Source organism: Taeniopygia guttata, chromosome 3 (assembly GCF_048771995.1).
Source record: "Taeniopygia guttata chromosome 3, bTaeGut7.mat, whole genome shotgun sequence".
In the NCBI taxonomy this organism is placed as follows: Eukaryota; Metazoa; Chordata; class Aves; order Passeriformes; family Estrildidae; genus Taeniopygia; species Taeniopygia guttata.
The window spans coordinates 55,962,057-55,981,716 of NC_133027.1; the positions used below are offsets into that span (position 1 = coordinate 55,962,057).

General features: G+C 39.3%; 1 protein-coding gene across 3 annotated transcripts in view; it reads left to right on the forward strand.

The window, feature by feature from the left end:
• Positions 1-432: 432 nt before the first annotated feature.
• Positions 433-19,660, forward strand: part of AKAP7 (A-kinase anchoring protein 7) — an 83,711-nt gene continuing 64,483 nt past the window's right edge. The window contains exons 1-5 of one of the 3 annotated variants that reach the window (XM_012572649.5): positions 433-1,732; positions 8,356-8,505; positions 9,559-9,704; positions 14,273-14,409; positions 18,603-18,763. In XM_012572649.5, coding sequence (XP_012428103.5) covers positions 1,573-1,732; positions 8,356-8,505; positions 9,559-9,704; positions 14,273-14,409; positions 18,603-18,763 — 754 coding nt within the window. In that variant the 5' untranslated portion in view covers positions 433-1,572. The remainder of the gene's footprint in view (positions 1,733-8,355; positions 8,506-9,558; positions 9,705-14,272; positions 14,410-18,602; positions 18,764-19,660) is intronic. The other 2 variants (XM_030267937.4, XM_030267936.4) reach the window with 2 other exon arrangements.

The following is a 19,660-nucleotide window of genomic DNA, read 5'->3' on the forward strand; positions in this document are numbered from 1 at the left end:
TTACAATGGGAAAGGTGTGATCCAAAGATGTAGAGGTGGGGCAGAACTGTTCTGACCCAACTTCCTGCTTCACCTTGACACTTGTGCTCAGTGTCCCTGTCCCCACTCACCTCCTGTGGGAGGGCTCCAAGGGCTGGCTGTGCACGCATCAACAAAACAGGGCAAAAGATCTGGTTTATGTAAGAGGCTTGCACCAGGTTATCTAGAAAAGAAAGCAGGTCAGGCCCTCTCCTGCTCTTTTCCCTCTCTTTCACTTTCTTTCTTGCGATCCCAGCTCCAGCCCCTCCAACACAGCAGGACCAGTGCAGGCTCTGAGGACTGGTGATATTCTTTGTACTCTCCTTCCCTTTTCTTTCTTTATTTCTCTCCCCGCTTGCTCTGCCTGGCAGAGCATAGCCACGGCCTGTCATATTCTACCTCCCATACCGAACTTTGCTGTGGGTGTATGGAGCTCATGGAATTGCGTTGTGCCTCCTGAGACAGCACCTTTGTGTGGTTTGTTTTGCAAGTTGAGAACATAATAAAGTGTATGGTATAAAATTAAGGACTTGCTAGCCACCACTTTTGTGGAAATATATTGTAAGGAATTTACGGGCTTGTTAGCCAACAACTTGAGGCTCAACAGTAGGCTGGTTGCCAAAATTAAAAATGCAAGAGTTCAGCCTTATGACAATTTACAACTAACATCTACTGATGTGTTGTGACACGACCCCTTACTTTGTGTTCACAAATGAAAGTAGGAATCTTTATCTGCATATATAGCACCTGCTCCCTCAGATCCGGTTTACATGGATAAAGCAAGTAGCGAAAGCACCAGGTGGCATTTAGCTTGGCTTCTCCCACCCAACGCCCTGACAGGATTTGGCTTCCAAGAGGCACCAAGTCTATTTACGCAGGAAAAGACCGTCTCCCCTTCCTTCCTTCGGACAAGCAGCCTCTCCCATACACAGCCCTTTTTATCTGTCTCTCCACCGGTTCCAGCCACTCTTGTAACCCTGTGCGCATACCTTTACATCCTTTTATCTTTCTTTGCCAGTCAGTTTTTAAGGTCTATTCGATAACTTCAGGGAAACTCAAAATTTCTATTCTTTATGCAATTTATTACCCTTGAGGCCATTCCCAACACGAGAATATACAATCAGAGCAGAGCCCTTAGCGCCGGCGGTCACTGTGGCCGGGGCTGCGTGAAGCAGAGCACATTCAGAGCAAGACTGTCCATTCTCCGCTGCTAAATCACTGTTAAATATCGCTTTGCCGCCCTGAGCCACAGCCGGTTATTCTGAGGGAAGCCACATCCCGCTGGCTGCAGCCCCGCGCGGGGGCGGGCGCTGGGGCAGCCCCTTCTCGCTGCGACACCGAGCGCGGGCTGCGGCCCCGCCGCACGGAGCGCGCGCTGCCCAGGCTGAGGGCAGGGCCTCCCGCCGTGCGCGCCGCAGAGCGTGCTGGGAGCTGTAGTTCCGCGGCCGCACGGCCCCGTTCCCCCACCGCTTCCCCGAGGGGCGCGGCGGCTCCGTCAGACGCGCTCCGGCCCCGCGGCTTCCCGGCGGGCAGCGCTGTTCCCCCCGGCCGAGCATGCGGCCGCTGCTGCGGCGGCTTCTCCCCTCGCTGTGCTCGGCGGCGGCCCGAGCCCTGCTCGCCCGGCGGGCCGTGCCCATGGCGCTGCGGCCGGCGGAGGCAGCCGCGGAGTCGGCAGGGGTCGGAGGCGATGCCCGGAGCGCGGCCCCGGAGCGCGGTGAGCGGCGGCGGGGCAGCGGCGGGAGGCAGCGGGCAGGGCAGGGCTGGGCAGGCGAGACCCCGCGCCCGTCTCCCCCTGGGCTGCGGGCGGTCGCTGGGGCGTGCGGGGCGCGCTGGGGCGTAGGGAAAACTTTTCAACTTAATTATTAAGTAATTAATTTTTAAGTAGGGCTCTTATTCATAAGGCTCTGGTGCTTTCCTGACTGCCCCGCTCAGTCCCTAGGCTTGCCGACAGTGTATACATCCGACCTGACTGAACACTAAATCTACCTTTTTACTCCCTAAGTTCACTACTACTCCTTTTCTTCTTAGTTCCCTGTGTATGTGACCTGGCTGAATGCTAACCCTGCCATTTTTCCACGAGAAGCTTTTATTATTATTATTATTATTGTTAGTAGTAGTAGTAATTCCTTAGCTATGTTAACTGTAGTGCCAGTACCGGAGGTTCAAAATGCATCGACACTAAGACTATCTACTTCTACAGCAGCTCTCAGTTAAACTGATTCTAAAGGATTTATTTGTTGTTGAAAGTATGAATAGAAAGCAGTGAGTGAAAGCTCGGCAAGAGTCAAGGAGCCCCATCCCTCTTGCCATCAGGCAGATGGGGCAAATGGAAAAAGGTCCCTTCTCAGAGGTGGAAGAATCTGCTCCTGGCATCCCTTGCTTCCCTAGGTGTTCTTACAGAATAGGTAGGAGGCTCTGGATCTTGAGGGTCAGGCAGACAACGGTGGAGAAGGTTTATCTGGAGGGTCTTCCGGACTAATGCAGTCAACCAGGCAGATCACAAATGCACTTATTAAGAAAAAAAACGAAGGATAGCTGTAGTGGATGACTTGCTTCGGAGGGGCACTGAGGGCTCTGTATGCTGGTTGGACTCATTCTACAGGAAAGTCTGATGACTTCCTGTGGCCCAGGTAAGGGATATTACCAAGAGACTCCCTGAGCTAATTCTGCCCACTGGTTACAACCCTCTGCTGGCTGTCCAGGTTGACAGTGATAAGGTTGATGAGAGATGTACCAGGGTAATGAAGCAGGAGTTCAAGGCACTGGGTTGTCTTGTTTAAGGGACAGGAACACAGGTGATGTTTTCCTCGATTCCTTTGGTATCAGAGAATGCCAGAAAGAACAGGAAAACCCATGTGATCAACAAGTGGCTTTAAGATGGTGCCATTTGTGGAATTTGGTTTTTTTTGGTTTTGTTTTTATGTTTGTTTTTTGTTTGTTTGTTTGTTTTTTTATCATGGGGAGATTATGTGGCACCAGGCCTGCAGATGGTGTTCACCTGTCTAACAGGGGCAAAAGTCTTCTAAACAATGAGTTGGCAGGGCTGACTGAGAAGGTTTGAAGGGGGAAGGGGATGAGACAGGCTCACTAGGGATGAGCCTAGGGGCTGCATGCCAGAGTTAGGGATGAAATCAGTAGCCCAGCTGAAGTGCATCGACACCAATGTAGGCGGTGTGGGTAAGAAACAGGAGGAACCAGAGGCCATCGTGCAGCAGGAAAGCTGTGATATAGTTGCCATCAGGTAAATGTGGTGGGGTGACTGTCATGACTGGAGTGCTGCAGCAGGTGGCTACAAGCTCTTCAAGGAGATAGGCAAGGAAGAATAGGGTGCCTCTGTACCTCAGGGAGTGCTTTAACTGCACAGAGCTTGGGGATAGTGGTGATAAGACTGAGTGCCTAGGGCTGAGAATCAGGGCAAAGGCTGGTAAGCCAGATATCCTGGTGGGAATCCACCACAGACCATTCAACCAGGATAAAGAGGCAGATGGAATATTCTGTAGGCAGCTGGCTGATGTTTTGTCATCACTAGACCTTGTTCTTGTGGGAGACTTTAACCTGCCAGTGTCTGCTGGAGACCTAACAGTGGAAAGGAGTCAGTCCAGGAGGTTCCTAGAGCATTTGGAAGATAACTTCTGACACAGCTGGTGAGGGAGCCTACAGGGACAGTGTCCTGCTAGACCTGCTTTTTATGAACAGGGAAGGGCTGGTGGGAGATGTGGTGGTCAGAGGCTGCTTTGGGCAGAGCGACCACAATGTGATAAGAATTTTCAGTACTTGCTGAAGTAAGGAGGGGCATCAACAAAACCTCTGTCTTGGACTTTGAGAGGACAGACTTTGGCCTATTCAGGACACTGATTTGGAGAGTCCCTTGGGAAGCAGCTCTTAAAAACAAAGGGGGCCAGGAAGACTTGACATACTTTAAGAAAGAAATCTTGGAGGCGTGGGAGCAGGCAGTCCCTGTGTGCTGAAAGACAGGCTGGTAGGGAAGAAGACTAGCCTGGCTGAGCTGGGAGCTTTCACAGGAACTTGGGGGAAAAACAGAGGGTGTATCACCTTTGGTAGAAGGGCTAGGCAATTCAGAAGTATTTCAGGGTGTTGTTAGGTCGTGTAGAGAGAAAGTTAGAGAGCTGACAGCTCAGTTAGAACTTACTCTGGCTACTTTTATTGGGGAAAATGAAAAGTGTTTTTATAAACACATTCATAACAAAAGGGGGCCAAGGAAACCTCCATTCTTTATTGGGCATGGAGGGGATTATAGTCACCAAAGACGAGGAAAAGGCTGAGGTACTTAACTCCTTCTTTGCCTCAGTTTTCAACAGAAAAACTTGTTATCCTCAGGGCAGCTGGCCCCTGCTGAACTGGTAGACAGACAGGAGAAGCAGAATTGACCCCCTGTAATCCAGGAGGAAATAGTAACCTGCTTAACCACTTAGATGCTCACAAGTGTATGGAGCTGCATGGGATCCATCCTAGCGTGATGAGGAACTGGCAGAAGAACTCATTAAGCCTCTCTCCGTTATCCATCTATCATCAGTCATGGCTAACCAGGGAGGTCCCAGGCAACTGGAGTCTGGCCAGTGTGATGCTCGTCTACAAGAAATGCTGGAAGAAGAATCTAGGGAACTACAGGTCTGGCAGCCTGCCCACAGTGCCCAACAAGGTGATGGAGCAGGTAATCTTAAGTGTGATCATACAGCACAGGCAGGACAACCAAAGGATCAGACCCCACCAGCACAGGTTTAGGAGAGACAGATACTTCCTGGCCAACCTGATCTCCTTCTATGACCAGGTGACCCACCTGGTGGATGAGAATAAGGCTGTGGATATTGTCTACCTGGACTTCAGAAAAGCCTTAACACCATCTCCCATAGCACACTCCTGGCAAAGCTGTCAGCCCATGGCTTGAACAGCTGCACTCTTCCCTGGGTTAAGAATTGGCTGGACAGCCAGGCTCAGAGAGAGGTAGTGAATGGTGCTGCATCCAGTTGGCAGCTGGTCACCAGTCGTGTCTCCAGGGATCAGTGTTTGGTTCAGTCCTGTACAATATCTTTATTGATAATCTGGATGAGGAGATCAAGTCTTCTACTAGCAAATTCACAGACAAGATCAAGTTGGGTTGGAGTGTTGATCTGCTGGAAGGTAGGAAGGCTCTGCAGAAGGACCTGGATCGATGGGCTGATTTCAGTGATACGAGGTTCAGCAAGACCAAGTCTGGGTCCTGCACTTTGGCCACAACAATCCCCTGCAGGACTAAAGTCTGGGGACAGAATGGCTAGAAAGTGGCCCAGTGGGAAAGGACCTGGGGGTACTGTTTTGACAGTCAACAAAACATGAGCCAGCAGAATGCCCAGGTGCCCAAGAAGGCCAATGGCTTCCTGGCCCGGATCAGCAATAGTGTGGCCAGCAGGACCAGGGCAGTGATTGTCCCAATGTTTTGGCACTGATGAGGCCACACCTCAACTCTTGTGTCCAGTTCATGGCCCCTCAATTCAGGAAGTACATTGAGTTGCTGGAGTGTGTCCAGAGAAGAACAATGGCACTGGTGAAGGGTCTGGAGCACAAGTCTGATGAGGAGCAGTTGAGGATGTTAATCCTGGAGCAAGAGGCTCAGGGGGGATCTTATCTCTCTCTACAACTACCTGGAAGGAGGCTGTAGCCTCCCCAGGTGGGGATTGGCCTCTTCTCCCAGGCAACCAGCAACAGGACAAGAGGACACAGACTTAAGCCACACCAGGGGAGGTTTATGTTGGACATTCGGAAGAAATTCTTCATGGAAAGAGTGGTTGGCTATTGGAACAGACTGTTCAGAGAGGCATTGGAGTCATGTTTCTGGTTCTGTTTAAGGAAAGACTGGACATGGCAGTTAGTGCCATGACCTTGTTGACAGTGTGGTATTCAGTCATAAGTTGGACTCAATGATCTCAGAGGTCTTTTCCAACCTAATTGATTCTGTGATAAATCTGTTAAACACATAAACATAGTGAACAGGGAACAGTGCCTGAAGATCAAGTCTCACTGTGATCTGTGATACTTACATGTCAAATAATAGAAGATTGTTCTATCTGAAACAATAATCTGAATATGTACAGAAGGCAGCTGGGATTTGTTGCTCCTTGTTTTTGTGGTCTCTCCTTTATGAGGTAGATGTATTGTGATCTTTTTTTTTCTGCTGGAACAGATGGCAAATGCTGGTGAAGATCAGCAGTCTCTTAAATACAAATAAAGGAATAATGGATATACCTACTCATATATGAAATTCAGGCAAATATAATTAAGCATGCAATTATGAAAAAAGAGGTTATCCCATAACAGCTTGATGGTCAAGGAGTTCCTACAGAAGCTAGCTTTGTACTCTAGGCTTCAGATTATCAACATTATGTCAAGAAGTCTGAAAAATCTTGTTTTCAAGTTGTATTAGTAAGTAGGATGCAACTCTTGAATTTTGTTGCTGATTTCTTTAATTAGTATTTTCAAAAAAGCGAGGGAGTTTTTTTTTTTGGTAGAAGCACGACCTGTACAATTTAGACACAGTGCCTATTCAGGTGAGTTTACTGAAGGTGCATAGTTAATTACTTCAGCTGTGCCTTTGCCATTGTGAACAGACTGCATTTTGCAAAGTGGTGCAAGTATGTTGCTTTTTGAGCAGAACTAGCAAAGGAAACCCATTATCTGCAATAAACATCCCTCAGACTTATGTGAGTCCTTGTTCTGTAGCTGATGCTACCTTAACAAATCCGTTTTGCTCTCAGCTGATGATTCTGCGCTGCTGAATTTTTAGGTTTTCTGCCCCTGCCCCTACTTGTTTGTCAGTTTCATGGATCTCTGTCTTTTCCTTCACTTTGAGATCTCTTTGGATCCACGGTTTTCTGTATACTCATGGATACCAGAAACAATGTTGTGTGTGAGCTTTAATCTAAATGTTAAGTAATTTTATTATTGCTTTAGCATCTGTTTGTTATGCATAGTTCTTTAGTGTCTGCAGAGGAACAAATCTAAATACTTTGTTTCCTTTGGATAGCCTGGGGGGATAAAGTTAGGTGTCAGGCTACAACCAGAGAGTGATTTATGCTTCCCTACTTTAGCCTGGAGTGAATTAGCATTTAATCAGGTTGTTCTTTTATTTATCTTCCCTAGCATAAAGTGATATGTGTAAGAAACATTCCTCAGGGTGATAATCACCTACACTGGTTCTGTAACATCGATTTTATACATATGTATCCTTGCATGCCTTAAGCACATAGTGTACACTTTTGCTGCTGAATTTATCTCTTAGGCCAGATTTGGGCCATCTGCACTGGTCATGAGAGGAGCTTTGAAAAGTGTGTTGTCTGTAGTAATGAGCTGTCCTGCGATAAACTGCAAGTCTAACACACGGCTCCTTCCACTACAGTAATTCCATTGTGGAGTTGTCCCAAAAGAGTATTTCTGGGTTCCTGATATATGCCCATTTTTTGATGCTAGAGAAGAGTTTGCTTATTCTTTTATTTTAAGGTATAACTTAATATGCCAGTGTTAGGGTTTACTGATGCAGAAGTGTGAAGGAGACATAAGGAAATGACTCATGCTCAGTTAGTAATCTTGGGGAGAAAGACTTTTTAAAAAACTTGTTAGGTGACATTATTCTGTCCTGTCTAACTCAAAATATTCTGTTATTGTGGTATTACGCTAAGGTAGAACTTATGTATATCTTTGTACATGTAAGATGTGTTTTCATTTACATTGACTTCCTTCTATAGCTTAAATACTAGAAGTCAGTTTTTAGAACAAGAAATTAAAATCATTGATGTCTAAAACATGCTATACTGAGTGGGAGATGCAGGAATACAGTAATCATCTCATTCCTGAACGGTAGAGTCAGCTGAGAACCCTTTGTTATATGTGGAATGCTAGGATTCCCTTCCTGCTGCTTCTTCATGGCTCATTTTCAGTATGTTTACAGTGAAATTAATTTGCCAGTGTTTGTCTGCACTGAGTTTCATATGCCGTTACTGTTATCTAAAATGAACATTATGTGATGTTTGAAAGGTATTATTTTTTATGCTCAGTTATAATTTTGGGGTTTTTTTGCAGTAATTTCATTTACTTTAAACCAAATGAGACCATAGGTTATTAAATTATAGAAAGCAGAACTCTATTTTTTGCTATTTCATATAAAATGTTGAGGTATTTTTACTGATCTGTTGAGAAAGACGAAGAGGATCCTTGCAGGGTTATATGTCAATATTTCTTTGCTGATAATTAATGAACTGTTTACTTCATATGTTGCTTATTTGTAATGTCTCTTAGATGTTTATGTCAAAAACTAAGATCCAGTGTGTTATTTTAAATATATTACAGATGGGCTGGAAAATATACAGCAAAAGAAAATCTTTAAAGAGAATAATGAAAAGACACAACAGAGTGAAGAGCCATGTGCTGCTGATTCAATAGATTCTCTAATGGCAGAAATGCCATTTGTGGACACAGATATTGAAGATGAATGTGCTAGTAAGTACATTAAACAGAAGTAATGTGAAAGCATAGACACATCATGCACTCAGTTCTTGGTCCTACCTGTTGGCAGGGTCACATGGGTCATGCACATGGAACAGTCTCCCTGAAAACAGGTTACAGTCCAGAGCATCTCTTATTACTATTCAGTCCTGCAGTACCTGAGCACATTAAGAATTCAGCCTTTTGTTATCCTGTTGACCAATGAGTCACAGAATAAAGAAATTTCATATGTCAATTCACATTACTGTATGTGAGCTTCTGAGGTGATGGGTTGTGTGAGCTGTCCTTCAATATGTGTATTGCCAGCATGAGACTGGAAGTACATTTCTAATTGGACAGTGGATGTCTGCAACTTGGTCGGCTTGTGGGTATGTATCAAGAATTGTGGTGGGAGAGGGTCTGCAAAGGCTCAAGGAAATGAGCCAAGAGAAACACAATTATGTGTAAAGGAAGAACTGAGGACACACACATTTCTTTCACTATATCAGAAGGTATCTCTGGGAGTGGAGGAGGTAGAGAGCAAATCTGTCTGGGATGATATTTTCTTCTGGGCTGGATTTGGTTCATTGGTGCTATTGGTTGGTTATTCTTAGTCTAGTACAACTTTTAGCTTTGATAATCCTATATATTACTGCATTTTATATTTAAAAATGCAGAATGCATGGGATTTTTGAAGTTTAATATTGGCACTTCTGCTCTACAGTCATGTCCGTGTTCAAGTATGGACAATTTGCAGGCCTGCTGTCCTTCTGCATATGTTGAGTAATGGAGGCTCGGTGGTTTGGAAGCCATGTGTCTGTCTGTGTTAGCAGCTTATAAACTCTGCTTAGAGGTGTAGGCTGTTAGTTCAGGTGTGCTACTTCACTTGTATGGCTACATTAATTCAGGTGAGAGTTGGATCCCAGGCAGACAGTTCAGAGCATGGGCAGAGCAGGTCAGTGGGAAGACATGCTCCAGTCAGTTGACTCAAGTACAGCTCCAGTTGTTTAAGAGTGTCTTTGTTTAAATGTCTGTGTGCTGAAAGTGACTTTTCTTTTTTCTCTTCAGTGCATGCAACTTCTGAACTAAGTATTAAGAAGAAAAGAAAGCGGACTATTGGAAGGGAAATTGAAGAAGGCATTGAGAGAAAAAAGAAAAAGAACAAACAGTATCAGCCAAATTATTTCATTTCTCTTCCAATTACTAATCCAAAGGTGATATTCTTTATTATACTAATATGGTATAACCAGAATTACTTCAACGGCTGCATGTTTTTCTAAGAACAGTGTTTGCTATTGTGCAAAACATTTTTTTTCAGGTACATTTAAAGAAACATTAGCAGTCTATTCAATGAATAATGCTGTGTTATGTAACATTTTTTGTGAGTAAAATTGCTTTTCTAAAAAAGACTGGAGGAAAAATACTTACATTTTTATTCAGTTTGTTAGTCTTATGGATTTCACTGAATCTTTCTGAGATTTCCTCACTGCAGTGTTCAGTATAGCCTATTTTGTTGTTCACGTAGAATAAGGGGGACATTCCTATTAAATGTAATAAGAAAAATTCTAGCGGTATTTTTAGATTTCTTTATAGATGCAAATTTATATTTGGATCTGGTACTGTTTTAATTTGGCAGTTTGTAGTTTAGCATTTTACAGTAAAATGGTTCATCTTATTTAAAATTCGAACAACTGTTGTTTTAGTGAGATGTTGTTCACATGAATTCAGGAAATGCAAAGAGCTCTTTAAGAAAATGTATTTCCTTGCAATTACATAAGTTGTCTCATTTAGGCAGTAAATGAAAATGATTTATTACATGCTGCAGGTTGTCTCTGGTACATCTTTGATATCTTTTGTGTCTGAAACAAGGAAAGTGGGTGCCTTATGTTTAAAAAGTTGAACCCAACAGTTTAACAGCATTTGCAAATTTAGTTAGTCTTTTTTTTTTTAATATCAGAAACTATCTCAGATGAATTTTAAGTCATCCTGTATCTGTATTATCAGTTCTCTGAAAAAGTAAATAAGATTAAGAAAATATGAAATAACACTAAAATAGGTTTGAAAATGACACTGCAGTCTTTGATTCTTCAAAACATAATATGTGAAGAAGAGATTGTAAAGCCTGGTTTTATAAGATCCAGGATAGCCTGTTACAAATATTGTAGGATATCTTTTGTGACATTTTAAAATATCTTTTCTTCAAGATCTGTTTAACAGATTCCATGATTTAACAAGTGCAAGAATAATGTAGGGTTATATAATCTGGTAATTGAGAATTCCTGCTGACAATCATTGCTATGCCAAAGAGCTGGTTGGGAAGGTCTTAAGTATGCTCGTATTTTTATATGTGATTATTTACCCATATCATTTACAGAGGTAAAGAAACAACTCTTTAAATTTAATCTCAGAGCATTTGGGAACTCCAGGACTTTGTTAGAAAGTTTTGTTTATACTTGCCTTAGAGGTAAAGTTGTTCTGAAATTAGAAAATACACATTGGAATTTTTATAGGCAATATTAGCCAACATTTAAATTCCCGTTTCTTGATAGCCAGAGTGAATCTGGTAATTGCTGGTAGTATTTCAGTTGGTAATGAGAGACCTTTATGTTTTGAAGAGCTTATTTTATTTCAATGAAGTATTTTAAGCATTAGTGTCATTTATTTGTATTTTCTGTAGTTATTTAAGCTTTACACACAGGAAATTTTTTAGTAAAGGATATTTTCGAAACATTTAATCAGCTGTCTCTCTTGGAAAATGAACAGTTTCCTTGTTTTCATTTTAATTGTTTTGAATCTTTAGAAAAGTGTTGTTCCATTAATTTTGAATTTATATTGAACTTTGCATTATTATTTGTGTAAAACTAGTTAAATAGATTATGATCATTGTATCTTTTTCTATTTGTTTGGGTTTTTTTTTTTTAAAGTTATAACTTACATGATGTGTTATCACTTGGTAGGTTAGCCTTTCAGGGTTCTCCAGTCTTGACTATAATTGCTATTGATCTGTTAAATCTTTAAAGCTTTACATTTACTTACTAGTAGTATCCTTGTAATAAGCAAAATGGTGTTATTCTATTACTCCTCAGAATAATGTACTTCAAGTAATGGGAGAGGAGATCTTGAAATCAGTAGTTGAGGCCTTTGTTTTTTGAATTGTTTTTTAAAAATTCAGAGGGAGGAATTGTTAAGTGTGATCAGCCTTGAAAAAGCTTTTGAATTATGTTAGGACATTTAAGTAAAAATAAATAGCATGGTAGCTGTGGAAATCTAAAACAATACTTTGTAAGGTAATGTAAATAACAGGTTTAATAGCAATATACAGTGGGTCAAAGCTTATTATATAGCATTGGAAAAGTCCTAGTTTGCTTCATTAGAATAGTACACTCAAATGTTAATTGCAGCTTAGATTTATTGGAGAAAACAGAGCAAATCTGAAATTGTGATATGCATTCTGATGGCACACCTGTTTAATAGCTGTTGTGTTAGACTTTGATTGCATAACTTTAGGGAAAACATCTGAAAAACAAGTTTCCGAAATTCAGAAAAACTTACTTGAAAACTTTTTTTTCTTTCCAAATGATGCTGATTGTGTAGAGCATTGTCATTGAGAGAGAGAGAGAGAAAGAGAGGATGTGCTCAGCCTTCTTTTTATTTTACCTGTATCCAAAGGACAGGATTTTTTCATACTTTCTTGATGGATTCAGCAATAACTTTTCTCTGGAACTGATAACTGTCTGTCTTTGGACTTAATCGTGTTCCAAAGCCATATTATTTTTTAGGTTTTTAGCTTCATTTTCTAATGGAATTTATGCAGCTATGAGCCTGTCCATTGGGTTTTTTGGGTTTTCAACCTGTTGTCCAATTTTGGACAGAAAAATTGACATCTCAGAGGTATTAATTTCCTACAGTTTTTGTGTCATTGGTGCTTGCATAAAAGAGTGAGCCTTGAAAGAGCATGCTTTTGTGGAAGTACTACTAAGGGAGCTGTAGGAGTATGAGGATGTAGGGTATTGGCTGCTAAACTGAATGCTGAGTAATATTGATCTCTTTCAGAGCTAGGATGGTCTTTACTTCTTTGATAACAAAATGCCACATCTGTCTTCTGTACTCTGAAGGGATTGTATGCTTACATTTATATTTTTTCCTTTCCAGCTCACAGGTGCAAATTAAATTTAGAAGCAATAGTTGAAAATAATAAAATTGCAATTACTATGACACATTTAATTTTTGAGTTTTGTTTCTTTTTTTTTTTTTTTTTGATTGAGATTATAAACTTAAATATTCAGACAATACATTGTACTTAGTGGGAATCACATCTACCAGTTCTTTGCTTAAATATGGATTAAATTCCTCCTGTATCTGGGACAATGAAACTGTTATTTAACCAGGAGGAGATCAGTTCTGGCATATGATGAAAGGGTGGTCTTATTACAACATGATTTATGATAAAATGTTGGTGGAATTTTCTTCATTCATCCTACACTACTTAAGACACGTGTGGTTTTGTAAATGTCATATCCCCTTTTCTGGCAAGTAGCTTTTACCTTCTATCCTTCTCCCTACCCTTGCTAGCATCGGTGCCTTTGAGTTATAATTTAATTATATTTATATGACACTATTAGATATCTATGGCTTAGTGGGTAAAACTTTCTGCATGGCAAAACTCATTTTAAGAAATTCAGTCAGAAAATACTGAACAGTCCCATTAGATTGAGGATTTTTTTCCCCAGGAAATTTGTGTTCTTTATGATTAACAGAGCTACCAAAATACATCAATGCTTTTTTTGTACCTAAGAGCTACTTGTGCTTATCTTATAAAAGTCAAGTCTGTACAGTACATTTGTGAAGTATTCACTACTGAATTTCAAATAAGTAAACAAAAAAAAGTGAGATTGGAGTTTTCAACCTGCTTCTTTAAGACTTTATGAACCAAAGATGATTTGACTGTAATGTTTTTGTTCACTGTTTGAATTGTTCACTTAAAGAAGTAATTCGTTTTGTCAGATGGTCCGGTTTATTTGACTTGATCTAATTTTCACTAATGTACTCAAGAATTATTGCAGGTTTCTGGTATTTTGTTTTTTAAATTGCTACAGTACAACTAGCATAATGTCTAGCACAGTAAACATTTTGGATATAATTTATAGAGCATGTATAACCATATAAATAATTTTCAATAAAAAATGTAATTCAAGTATTTTTAAAGAGAAAGATTGATGAAGTTAGAACTCTGTACCTGTTGCAAGGAAATTTGTCTAAATACATTTGAAGGGAGTACATACATTATATCTGTCTATCAGATAATATAATCAGAATTGCAAATCAGATATCTCTACAAATTATTTACTAAATATTCTGGTTTTGTATGTGCCCAGTCCTGCAAAGATCAGGTTTCTTTTCAGTCATTTACCTGTGCATAGCAAGACAGATGTTTAGCAGAGTGGGCAGAGAAATTCCTTGAAGAAACTTTTTGTTGGTATTACTGGCAGTGTAAAACTGGATGATCTTAACTTGCTTCAGTTAGTAATACTTATGGGAGGAAGCTTCTATTAAGATGTGATGAGGACTGTCCAGTGATTTATTAATCATTCTATTTGTATACCCTGTTTGGGTTCACTCAGGTCAATTAGCACAACTTTGTCAGAGGATAATACTTTCTTCCGCTAGAAAGGTTTTTACATAAACATTTGGTTTTAGATTGTGTGCTTTCTTGTTCACTTGCATGATGGGATACAGTAATTGTTGTAGTGGGTAACTGTTGTTTCTGTGTCTTTCTTCCCAGATTACTGGCAGTATTCAGGCTGTCCAAGATGCAATAATACAAAAGGATCAAAGGCTTTCCAAAGCAATGGTTCGCCCTGGCTCATTGCATGTCACCATGTTAGTGATGCATTTATCCAGTGAAGAAGAAATTAGTATGTAGGTGTTTAGTGGAATTTAAGCATATACTAGTATTTTGGCTTAATGTGTTCATAAAGAGACTAGCAAGGTTAACTGACACTTTTTTGTGCCATACACAGCCCTAATTTATTATGGTTATTGAATGTTTAATTCATGTTGCTTTTAAAATGTAATCTTAATATTGGCCATTTTCATAACTTATGGTATGTCATAAGCTCTGAACAAGTATGTGGTTTTCCCTTGCATTTTACCTACTGTGTACTGAACTGGCATGCACATATGTCATGTTTGCTAAAGTAATTATTTTAAAACAATGTTTTTATATAGGGGACAGGGGAATTAAAAATCTGTTGAAGTGCAGATTGCTCATAAGAAAGCAAGAATCCAAGGTAGCATGTAGGAACCGTTTGGTAGTCAAGGGCATGCTTCTCATAAGTAGAAGTATTTTGGCTGAAAGCATTTGACACACATAAAAATAATGAATGATCAGTATATCTAAATCAGTTGCCTTGTTTTTTACATGCTTGTTTTCTTTGAATGCTATATCTTTGAGGTCTCTATACTCCTACCAGTCTTCTACTGTGAAGATGCAAATTTGTCAGCATCAACAGTCTAATCTAAGGGGAAAGAGACAGCCAGGGACAGAGAATAAAAAGGCAAGCAAAGGATAGTAGATCTGGTAGAATCCCTCCCCTCTCCGCGTGCCTGGTTAATGAGTAAACTGTGATAGCACCTGAAAATTGGTGAGAACAACCACCAGCTGTTTATGTGAGATTTTTTTTTTTGAGGGCTTGAAGTACAAACTTTTAAAAAAAGGAGCATGGGATAGTACCTCAAAGCACATGTGCCTCTTCATGAGTATTTTTTAAGAGCCCAAAACTGTATACCAGAACAAATATTCTCAAATTCAGGATATTCTGCTACTATGTGACCCCCTTCTCAGCTTCCACTCTCTGATTGCCACCGAAGCAGTGACTTACAGAGTTCTTCTCTGCCTCTCCCAGCAGAAGTCTACAGTCCAGGCACTCAGAACTGTCCTCTAGTCAGCAGCAGTTTCCTCAGAGATTCACCCTTTTCCTGGCCAGATGCCTCCTATAGGTTTCTAGCTCAGCTATCCTCAGGTATTCTAGATTGCATGTTCTTTTAAATGAGATTTAAAAAAAAAAATTCATAACTGATGTTTTTTGTTTAATTTTCTGGGAGATCTGAAAGAGTAAAATGCTGAATTTGCCTTCTTTTTGCTTCACCAATTTTTGATATGGTTAATGGAAAGAAGGTTAATAGAAAGAAAGGTTAATGGAAAGAAAACAAGATCCAGGCTGGCAAACAAACCTATGTGTAATGTAAGAGGAGAGTAATCTCTCAAACAAAGTGCAGCTAGTCAACTGGGCATCTGAGAGTTCACAGATCCTTAGGTTTGGATCCATTGAGTTACTTAGATATCTACAGTTTTCCAACTGTGTTTGCACAATAGTGCCTCTGTCTATACAGAAATGAAATGTGTTGAATGCTATTTGAAGTCAAATGCGTGATAAGAATGTGCTAAACATAACATTCAATTCAGCACAAAGCCCTTTGTATGGTATTTTAGTACATACAGCTTTCACCCTGAAAATGGAAGATCTGTATTCTAGGCCGCTCTTTCTAAGGGAATCCAGATCTGCAATCCTCATGTCAGTTTCCTATCTGATTGACTATGGTCTAGCCTTCGTGAATACACTATACATCTCTTTTTTGTCGGACTGTATGAAATCAAGAATGTGAGATTTTGAAACTAGAAAGAAAGAAAGCAATCAAGACTCATGTCAGCACTCCCTTCAAGCCAGGAAGTTCTACTCTATGCTAACTGTGTATAGTCATGGGATCAGGTGCTAGAAATCAGAATGCCTGCCTTTGCATTAAATGCCTAATTATGATATTATAGTGTCAAGATTTTCTTGCTAGTTTTCTGTTAAAGATTCTGTGAATCTCACCTTTGCATTACAAATAACAGATTTGATGGAATTGAGTTTGGCTTTGTTTGAGAGATCGCTTTTTGAAACAAGTGATAAAATTAAAACTCAGAAATTTCTAAAAAGAACCTTGGTGAATTTTAAGTGCTACAATATTTACATTACAACAATATAGGAAGATAACAGGCGCTGCTTCTATAATTCTAGCGTGTATTCACTTAGAATATACTGTTTAATTTTCTTTTTTTTTTTAATTTCCTTTTTTGACTTTAGACCAAAGTGCTTGTAAACTTTTTGGGTATCTCTGTGGATTAGTTGCACTGAGTGTAATTACTAGATGGTATTGTAAATACTATTTGGTATGGAATAACAAGGAAATACCACTGTTGTGTTTTTAGCTATTGACTCAGTAGAAATGTTTGTCCTTGTGTGTTACTCTTACAAAGCAATTGTTAGATGTTATGAAGTAGTTGATGGAATACAAAAGGCAAGATATCTAGAGTGAGATGACAGCTGTTTTTCTACATATTTTAGTGTTTGCAAAATTTTAAATAAAAGAAAAAATAAAACTAGATCTTTGCTACCACTTTGCTAAACTGAAAGCACACTGCATTGTGTGGATTGACCTTTCATGGAACTCGTCGGGTAGGCTTGGGCTGGTCAGTGAGTTTTGCAGCAGACCCTACAGTATGGAAATATAAATCTATGTTCAGCTGAGGAACAGAGCTTTCCATGGACTTTCTGTGCACCAGTTCTCAAATGTAAAAAATCCAGAGATGGGTTTTAGATACATTCATGAGTCAATACTTAAAAGCCCTCTGCAAGCTTTAACTTAATTTGACTAAATGTATTTGAAATATCTGTACTTGTTTTGGACCAATTTTTAGGTTTGTGTTGGTAAATAAATCTATGCCTGCTTACATGTGAAGTAATCTGACAGGTAGAACCAGTATTAGATGGTGTTTTTGAAAGATTTTGAAGTACAGCACAAAAGGAAGACACAGGAACAGGCTTGTCTAAGAGTGATAAGAGGGTAGCTAAGTGACAGAGACTAGGCTTACAGTAAAATATCTTCGCCAAGGAACACTGGTGTTTAAAATGGTCATAAAGGAGCTAAAGTACTTCTAGCTTATAGTTTAAAGCCCTCTAAAAAGACCACAGGAGGGCTCTATCAATGAAGAATATTATGTCATGTAATCAACCTTCATGTGTTTCTTAACTTGGCCTAGGTTCCAGTTAATGCACTGTTCAGATCAAGAGTCCACCTTGTTAAACACAATGGGAATGTGTAGAGATTCTTGGAATTGTACAGGCTTCAATTAAATTATGTAACCTACTGTAGAAATCGGTGATTGCTTTCATCCAGCTGAAACAGAAAAAGTAAAAATACCTCTTCTGAGCATTTTTAACCTATTACTGCCACCTAGCGTTTATAAAGTCTGCATTGATTTGGGGAAGAGATTAAATTCAGGTTAATGGAATAGAATTAGAACTGTGAGAGGTGAGAAACCTTTTAGAAAACACTAAAAATGTTTATGTGGTTTTTGTTTAGAATCTAAATCACTTTAAGTGCTTTAAGGTCAAAACAATTATTTCATGTAATTGTACATACATTTGATATGGCTAATTAAGATGATTATTAAAAGGTTTGTACCTTGTTTTTGCAGTCATAGTGTGCGTGCCTCATAGCTCTTACAGAAAGTAAATGTAAATTGAGATTGTACCTCTTTTAATAACAGTTCTCCGTGAGCTTAATTGTAATTTCCATGTAATTTTATCATTATATAAGTAATGTTACATCTGTTTATAATTTAGCTAAGACTGTTCTAACTTTGACTGAAGAAGAATCCTAGTTCAATTGACATATCAGGAGAGGAAAAAAATTAATTTAAGAATTGAAAACTAAATACTTCTGAGTAATCATCTTATTTAAATGGGATTCACAAAGTGAATGGAAACGCTGTCATGTTAGTATCTGGATGCCTTGAGGACTGAGATAAACACTTTTGAGGAATTACACCCACTGCTAAGTCTGCTTTTATTATATGTTTGGTTTTACAGCACAGTGTATGAACCACTTTACCTTTATAAAAAGGTGGTAATAATAATAATAATAAGAATAATGATAATGATAGAAACTAGTGCAAAAGTACCACAGTAGATAATAAATTGGTACTAAAAAATCTTTGTTACATTTATTGATATAATGATTAATACCAGAAATACATTTGACATTGGTCTTTTCTCTCCTCTCAACAGAGCAGCTGGTGCTCTTTCTGACAGCAAGGTTTTTGTAAATGATCTCCTGAAAGGAAAAAGAGTGGATTTGTCTTTTCAAGGAATTGATCACTTCAGAAATCAAGTTGGATTTGTGAATTTGGCAGAAAATGATCATACAACACTCCTTAAGGAAATAGCAGGTACAACTTGTCAATTTAGTTTAAGTGTTTTAAAGACTTCTCAACAACTTCAATGAGAATGGAGCTCAAAGATAAGTTGGTGCTAATTTAGTCAAAATTAAGTTACCTTTAACAGCTGTAAATGCTACATAATTAATTTCCTAGCCTACTTTGTGTATTTCAAAATGATGTTAATGAATTACAGACAGTACTGTTCTCTGATAACTTTTTATTTAGTATATGTAAAAAACATAGTGCAAATCTGTAAGTGGGATGTAAAGACTCCATGCTACCTTGTTTTTGTCCTATTTTTATCTGCTTATGAGTCTATACTTAAGCTATGTTGTTTACAGATATTTAATAAAAATTCTCAAAGAACAGTACTGTCTGTATTTCATTGGTGTCCTTTGAAACTATCCTAGCAATTCCAACTATTCCTTGGAAAGATTCTTTAAAAGAGTTTTTCAGTATTGATGAATTATCTTTTGTGTTCTGAGGAATGTGAGGTCACACCATTTTTTAATAGAGCAATAACCCATTTTGCAGAGTAGCAAGGACTGCTGCTGTCACTCTACCTCTTTGCAGTCCAGTACAGAGGGAAAAATTGAAAAAGTCTTTATTAATACAGTGTTTTCTCTAACTATTCATTAGTTTAATTTCTGAAGTGCAGCTGGTTTGACCTTTTACAAAGACCTCAGTTGAATTTATTAAGGAATCACTGTTTCGCTACTTCAAGATTATGTATGGCTTCTGCTATGTTCTAATGTGAATTTTGATTTCATGTTGTTATTTTGTGTTGTACATGAATGAAGGAGAAATATTGAAAACATAGTCAATAGAAAATAGATGAAGTTAAATTAGCTTCTACATTATAGGAAGCCATTTAGTTCTGTAAATTATACAGAGAAATTGTTGGAT